The sequence below is a fragment of the Callorhinus ursinus genome, unplaced genomic scaffold (assembly GCF_003265705.2).
Source record: "Callorhinus ursinus isolate GAN/ISIS: 27379988/994484 unplaced genomic scaffold, GSC_fseal_2.0 scaffold2829, whole genome shotgun sequence".
Lineage (NCBI taxonomy): Eukaryota > Metazoa > Chordata > Mammalia > Carnivora > Otariidae > Callorhinus > Callorhinus ursinus.
Genome location: NW_027399883.1, coordinates 1 through 6,724, shown reverse-complemented (window position 1 = coordinate 6,724; position 6,724 = coordinate 1). Strand labels below are relative to the sequence as shown.

Below are 6,724 nucleotides of genomic sequence, written 5' to 3'. Positions count from 1 at the left end.
GTGAAGGAGCTCTATGGGGAGAAGTTCCTGGCGTCTGGTGAGTGAGCTGTGGGCTGGGGAGAAGGAAGCAAACCTTTGTGTGGCTGCCCTGGGCCCACCTCTAGCGCCTCCTACAGACCCGGGCCCCTCCTGCAGGCTCGGAGTCCCCCACACAGTGGGGACATTTTGTTCCATCCCCGTGGTCCCATGTGGTCCCTGGTGACCTCAGGGAAGATCCAGGCTTGTCAGACCTGGGGACCGCTGTTTCCTCCGATGCCCTCGTTGTTTGGGGAGGACCCTGAAGCCAGAGGGGGAAGAAGAGAGGCGTGGATTCCTGGCAAGCTGGCGTGAGAACCGCTGGTTGTCAGGTGCTTAGAAGTCTGGTGTTTGTAGAGACCTCGGTTCTGCAGAGCACATATTCCCAGGAATAGAGCCAGAGGGGGCTTAGTGTGGAGAGCCTTCCTGTGGTAGGAGGTACAACACACTCAGCAGAAATCCATGTGCCAGATCCTCACACTGAAGGCAGGGTTGTGTCTCCACAGTTTTGGGCTCCCACTCCGGGTGGTGGAGGCTGCATACCTATAGGGTTGGAAACAAGCTTGCACAATCAGTACTCACTCCCTGCCCTCTCCAGCTCCCTTTCCCATCGCCTATGGCTCCCCTCTTCAGAACAGCCATGGTGGGTGAAGAGGCAGTGGGTGGGGGTGGGGCCTCCTGGGAGGTAGTCCCGCTGAGCCTCCAGGAGGGCACCACGAGGGGGCGCGCGCCTCCGCCCCGCCGCGCACTTGGCTTACAGGTGCAGTCCCGGAGCCTGGCAGAGCTGCCTCGCCCTCCGCAGGTCGCCTGTCTCACTGTCCAGACGTCCTGTGCAGGATCTCAGTGCAGAGATTCGCGGCAGCGAGTCTCCATCCCCCTGGGGCCGCTGCAGGGTTTCTCATTCTGGCCCCCACAGCTCCCAGGTAAGTGAGGGGCACCTCAGCCTCCTTTTCTCTTACCCCCCTCTCTGAACTTCTTGTGATTGTTCCCACCTGAAACGGACTCTGAAGCTCCTGGCACCCCCGGCAAGTGGTCACATTGCTTTGAGGATTTGCAAGAGTGCAGCAGCAGGCATTGAGGGCTGGGAGATGTGTCTGCTGCGTGGCCCCTTGAAAATTAATGGTGAAGGAATTTGTAGTCACTGAGGAAGAAACCCTCCAGTTCCTTGCAAGTAAAGAAACACGGTCTGATCCCTTAGTGGGGTTTGGTGTCCAGTTAGGATGTGCGTTGCCTTGCACCCCTGAGAGTTTCCTGGGCTCCTTCCTTCCTCCTTGCTTTCTTCCTCCCCGACCCTTTGGGAAGCCCGTGTAGGAGGGTCCCTACAGTGACCCCAGGAAGCAGGGACAGGCTCATTTCAGCAGGACCAGGCCTGCTCATGCTGCTACCACCTCCCACCTTAAGAGACAAACACTTTCAGGACTACCGTCGGCTCCTTGCACAGAACAGTTTCAACTAAAGCCTTAATCGGTGCCCCTTTCTGTCTTTTTCACCTGCTGGGGGAGAGCCGGGGGCAAGTGAGCCTCTGGTTCCTGCGGGGAAGCCTCTCTGCCCCTCTCAGTGCCTCTCCTAATTCTAACTTACCTTCCAGAGCTGTATAAATGTGGACAGGGAGGGAGAAGCCCAGAGGAGTCCAACTGGCTTCTGGTCTTGTCCCGGCCCCAGCTCTGTCCACTCTCCTTTTGCCGAAGTGGTGTCCTCTGCCTCACCCTGAAGCCCCTCTGTGCACAGCTCTTCTGTCCGGTCCCCAGCCCTTTCTTTTGTGTGCTGAGGGGGCAGCTCCTGCCTCCTCCCCACCATCACCCAGACACATACCGAACGAACACCTTTGCAGGTGCGGGGACTTACAGCCCTGCCTGCTTCGGTGGGGTTTAGGACGCCCCGTCCCTTGGCCCCCGTGCAAACCGGTCTTTTCTGCCTTTGGAGTCTGTGTCTGGTCTGGATTCTGGCTGTGGGAGGGCAGAGGGCAGTGCAAGCAGGCCCCCCAGGCTGGGGACGGCGCATCTCCACGGAGCGAGACCCGCTTTGCCAAAGTGCTTGCTTCCAACCCTCCTAGTGACTGGGAGCGACTGGGAGTGGGCGGTCTCTCTCCTGCGTGTGCCTACCCCCATTCCCTTGTCCCCACCTCTTCGAGGTCAGATTCCCCTTCAGGCTCCTGAACATCTGTCTGCCTCAGAGAACTACTACAGCAGGAGGGGACCTTTGAATCTGTGCCTTCTTCTAACCCCTAGAGAGGCCAACAGTGACTTAGATTTCTGAGGAGTGATGTGTACCCTGAGCCCGAGGAGGAGACCCCGGCCCAGAGTGTAAGCTGGCAGCCCCAGGTCACACGGCTAGTTGGTTGGTAGCAGAGTTGGGTTTTGAAACCACGTGCATCTTGATTCACAGCATATCTATCAACTTTGTAAGAATCTCCAGTAAGTCAGGGAGACCAGGGTTCCAGACTTGACCAAGAACGAAGTAGACAGTTCTGAACCATGAGATCTAGGACATAGGGGACTCCAGTGTGTGTGCCTGCGTGTGTGTGAGAGAGAGAGAGAGAGAGGGAGTAGGTGGGCAGAGGGAAATGGAGGAGTGGAAGGAGAGGTGACTGGGAAAAGTGTCTCCATGTCAAAGGATTCTTTGTGAAATCCAATGGCATCTAGTAGAAAGGGTATAAGTGTACCAAAGAGCCTGCAAGTTGGCCCCCGAATCAATAAGACTCACTAAAGATGGCAACCAAGAACAACTTGAGGACCCTACGTCAGACAGCCTGGAGGCTGGCCAACTGCTCACACCTGTGTGTTCTTAAGTCGTCCTGCCCAAACACTGGCCATACTCATTTCATTTCAGCTTGTGTGATCCCCTCACCATGTGGCTGTCCGTGGTGGCCCTCGTGGGCCTGTACTACCTCCTGCGCTGGTACTGGGAGAGGCAGGTGGTGAGCCACCTCCAGGACAAGTACGTCTTCATCACGGGCTGTGACTCAGGCTTCGGGAACCTACTGGCCAGGCAGCTGGACCTGCGAGGCTTGAGGGTGCTGGCCGCGTGTCTGACGGAGGAGGGGGCCCAACAGCTGAGAGGCCAGACGTCAGACAGGCTGGAGACGGTGATCCTGGACGTCACCAAGACAGACAGCATCTCTGCGGCCACTCAGTGGGTGAAGGAGCGTGTGGGGGACAGAGGTACGGCCCAGATTCCTGTTTGTGTCTCTGTTTCTTCTCTCTGTGCAAGGGAGACCTCTCTGTGCAAGGGAAAGATACCCGAGATGTTTTGATTTTCAAAGCCTCAAGCTCTGTTGTTTCCTGAGCAGAAGGCCTGGAGTGCCAGGGTCTGAGCCCAGGGTTAGACGAGCCTAGCCCAAGTTTAGGGCCAATAGTCTGGAGGAGGTATTGGGCCCTCGCGGCTTGTGATGGGGCAGCATTCGACCCAGGCTCCTGATCTCAGCAGGTGCACAGTTTCTTGATGGGGCCTTCACATCCAGCCCTCTGTAGGGCTTTAAGATCAGCCCCACTTGACTCACGAGGACGCTGAGGCTCAAGGAGCTGGAGGGACTTTTAGTCAAATACGGGTGAGGGGGTCCTGTTCTTTCTCCTCCATTATGCTGCCTGCCCTTTTTGGGAAAGAGGACATCACTGATGTCTTTTTTTGTGATTAAAAGTATAAAACACACTCGTAGAAAACGTAGAAGAGGATAAAGATAAAAGGACATTTCCCAAAGCCCAGTTTCCAGAGTCAGTCACTATCTACATTATTATGTATCCTCTGATCAACATTTTCATCATCAAATCTTTTCCAAACATAATATTCAATGTCTGTATGTCCAAGTATGCTGAGAGACCACCATTCACTGAAGCCATCCTATATCATTGTCTCCTGACGTTTGTTTTCCACTTTTGCTGGCATAAACAACATCTCAGTGAAGATTTCTGTAATAAAGCTTTGTTTCCGTTCTCGGGAATGTTAAGTAAAATACAATAATTGGATCAGAGAGCATGCATTTCTTTAAGGCCAAGGAAGGTTTCTGAGCAGGGGAGGGATGAGTATCACAGGGGGCCTTCTTCCCTTTCCAGTATTCCCAGGGTCAAACCCTGTCCCTCCCCCTCCCCCCCCCCCACCAGCCCCTTGTCACTGAGGACAAGAACCTGCTGACTTGAAGACTATTTCAAATCCTTTGTTGTGTCTTTTCTCCCCATCTCTTGGGGGGAGCTTTCCTGAAGGCTGAGTGGGCTGGGGACCTAGGAGGAGGGGGCTAGAGTGAACTTTTGGGAGGGTGAAGGAGAGGGTGACACTTCTTGGGGCTAAGGAGGCAGTCTGCACTAGTGTGTGGCATGAGGCCTCGTCGCCTCCTCCCCAAAGCCTGCCCCGGACGTTCACTGCAGGGTGAGCTTTGGAGGAGTCCTCCAGCACAAAGGCTGGACTTGGCTTCCCGAGCAGATACCCCCTGGGAGTCGGCACAGGTTGTTGCAAAGCCTGCCCTGTGGTGCCCAGCACAGGCCTGTTCTCTAGATTACCCTGATGTGGGAATTTCATGTCTGTCTTTCCCAGTGGAGTGTGGGCAGTCCGTTTTCATGTTTTTTCTCCCTTTATTTTTAAATTTTCTCTTTCTTTTTTCTTCTCCAGTTTCCCCTTCATTTTCATCACTTAACCATTCCTGTCTACCTCTCGCTGTCTCTTTCCTATGAGAGTTGTGAACACTATGCTCTTATCTGGAACTCTGGGCACGCTCGTCACAAAAATGGGCTTATTGCCTCCTGCACGCCAGGCACCTAGGAGCAGCAAGATGAGAAGGAGGTTTCGTTCTAGCTCAGTGAGCATCCAGTAGCTCAGTGTGCATGCAGACCCTGGCCCCCTGTACCCGCCTTATCCCTAGTTCCTCTCCTGTGCTCTTTTCCTTTATACCATGTAGGCATTGTTGTTGGTTCTGTAAAAAAGTGGGTTGGAAGGTAACTTGGACCACAACCGTGTCTCACACAGGCACACAGACAATGTTGCTCTCTCCTTACCCTGTGCCCAGGACTCTGGGGCCTGGTGAATAATGCTGGCATCTCTGTGCCCACGGCACCCAATGAGTGGCTGACCAGGCGTGACTTCATGAAGATACTTGACGTGAATCTCTTGGGGTTGTTGGAGGTGACGCTGAGCCTGCTGTCCCTAGTGAGGAAGGCGAGGGGCCGCGTGGTCAATGTCTCCAGCGTCATGGGCCGGCTGTCCCTTTTTGGTGGGGGCTACTGCATCTCCAAGTATGGCGTCGAGGCCTTCTCGGACTCCCTCAGGTATTGAACTGGGACAGAGGCCCTCCCTCAGTCCTCCTCGTCTGTGCTTCTGGGGGAGATTTTTCTAGGGGGTTCATTTCCTCACAGCCTCAGAGGCTCTTCCTTCCAGATGCTTCTCTCTTGCTTTGTGCCAGACATTCATTGGGAAGCACCATCCTATGCTCTGGGTGTTGGAATAGGCCCCAGGCATATAGAACTGGTTTCACCCATCGCTGCCCTGGGGGAGGGCCCACAGTAGGGAAGTGTCTGAGGCAGCGTTGGACCTGAGATCATTTGGCTACAGAGCTCATATCCATAATTCCTATAATGTTCAGCTTCAGGGGGCCCTTCACGTGGGGGTCCAGCATTTGACTCCATTCAATAGTTACTTCTCGGCACTTCTGTGAGTATACAACGTAGGTGTCTGACCTAAAAATTATGACAGCTGAGGGGCGCCTGGGTGGCTCAGTAGGTTAAGTGTCTGCCTTTAGCTCAGATCATGATCTCAGGGTCCTGGGATCGAGCCCCACATCGGGCTCCCTGCTCAATGAGAAATCTGCTTCTCCCTCTCCTTCTGCCCTTCCCCACTCCTCATGCTCTCTTTCTCTCTCAAATAAATAAATAAAATCTTTAAAAAAAAAAAAAGTCTGACAGCTGAGAAAGGGACAAGTGAGACACAAATGTCGTGACCATCTCTCATGAAGGTTGTGACCGAGCCAGTTAGCCATGGTGGTGGGGGTGGCCAGCGGAATGAGGGGAGGGTCCTGGAGAAGGGGGCTTGAGCTGAGGATTGAAGAAATGAACTTGGCAACCTGGCAAAGTTGAGTGGGAAGGTCTCCTGCGTGAGGGAACCACTGAAGCCCAAGCCCAAGCCCAAGCCCGAGCCCAAGGTGAGTCATGGCCTATGCTGCACGGTCCTCCAGGCTACCAGACAAGGCCCGGCTGGACAGGGGTCATGCTGGGCAGGTGGGCATGGGCAAGCTGTGGAGATGGGGTGGGGGTGGGGGGTGGGGGACCGGACAGGCTGCAAACCTTCATGCTATTGGCAACAGGACCCCGTGGAAGGGGTTTACTCAGGGGAACTTTGTCAAATCAGCCTCTGGGGAGCCCACCAGCTGCAGGGCAGAAGTTGGCTCTGGGTATGAGGCAGGAGGTAAAATGGGCAAAGTCTGGAGATGGATTGGATGTGAAGGGAAATAGGAAGAGACAGCACGTGAGCGGTGTCCTGCAGCAGGCTAGGCAGGATGTGGGCTCAGCAGCGCGCGGACCATACTGGGAAACACACACATACATTATACACAGACTATGCTGCATCACTATTTTCTCCCCCTGGCCGCTGCTCTTGGAACCTTCCCAAGCTTTTGAGTTGATCCCACCCCAATCCCGAGTTAGGTTTATATCAAGTTTGTTTGTTTGTCGTGTTTGTCCCCAAGGCCTCCCAAGTCCTTGCCCCTCTGCCTGTCTGCCTTGCAGGAGGG

The 6,724-nt window shown here is 54.7% G+C and overlaps 1 protein-coding gene across 2 annotated transcripts; it reads left to right on the top strand.

Moving 5' to 3' along the window:
• Nucleotides 1–808: 808 nt before the first annotated feature.
• On the top strand, nucleotides 809–5,995 carry LOC112818960 (retinol dehydrogenase 16-like). Of its 2 annotated transcripts, none has more exons than XM_025866022.2 (3): nucleotides 809–938; nucleotides 2,845–3,176; nucleotides 5,009–5,995. In XM_025866022.2, exons 2-3 carry the CDS (start codon nucleotides 2,864–2,866, stop codon nucleotides 5,272–5,274), a joined length of 579 nt encoding a protein of 192 aa, XP_025721807.1. In that variant the 5' UTR covers nucleotides 809–938; nucleotides 2,845–2,863; the 3' UTR covers nucleotides 5,275–5,995. The 2 variants fall into 2 exon arrangements, with proteins under 2 accessions (XP_025721807.1, XP_073746828.1); XM_073890727.1 differs by lacking the exon at nucleotides 809–938 and adding an exon at nucleotides 2,179–2,318.
• The last annotated feature ends 729 nt before the right edge of the window (nucleotides 5,996–6,724 follow it).

Excerpts from the sequence above, each read along its gene's own strand:
- LOC112818960 (XM_073890727.1), top strand. The coding sequence starts at position 2,278 with ATGTGTACCCTGAGCCCGAGGAGGAGACCCCGGCCCAGAGT. Across the intron at positions 2,319-2,844 it reads AGGAGACCCCGGCCCAGAGT|CTTGTGTGATCCCCTCACCA; the intron begins GTAAGCTGGCAG and ends ATTTCATTTCAG. Across the intron at positions 3,177-5,008 it reads GGAGCGTGTGGGGGACAGAG|GACTCTGGGGCCTGGTGAAT; the intron begins GTACGGCCCAGA and ends CCCTGTGCCCAG.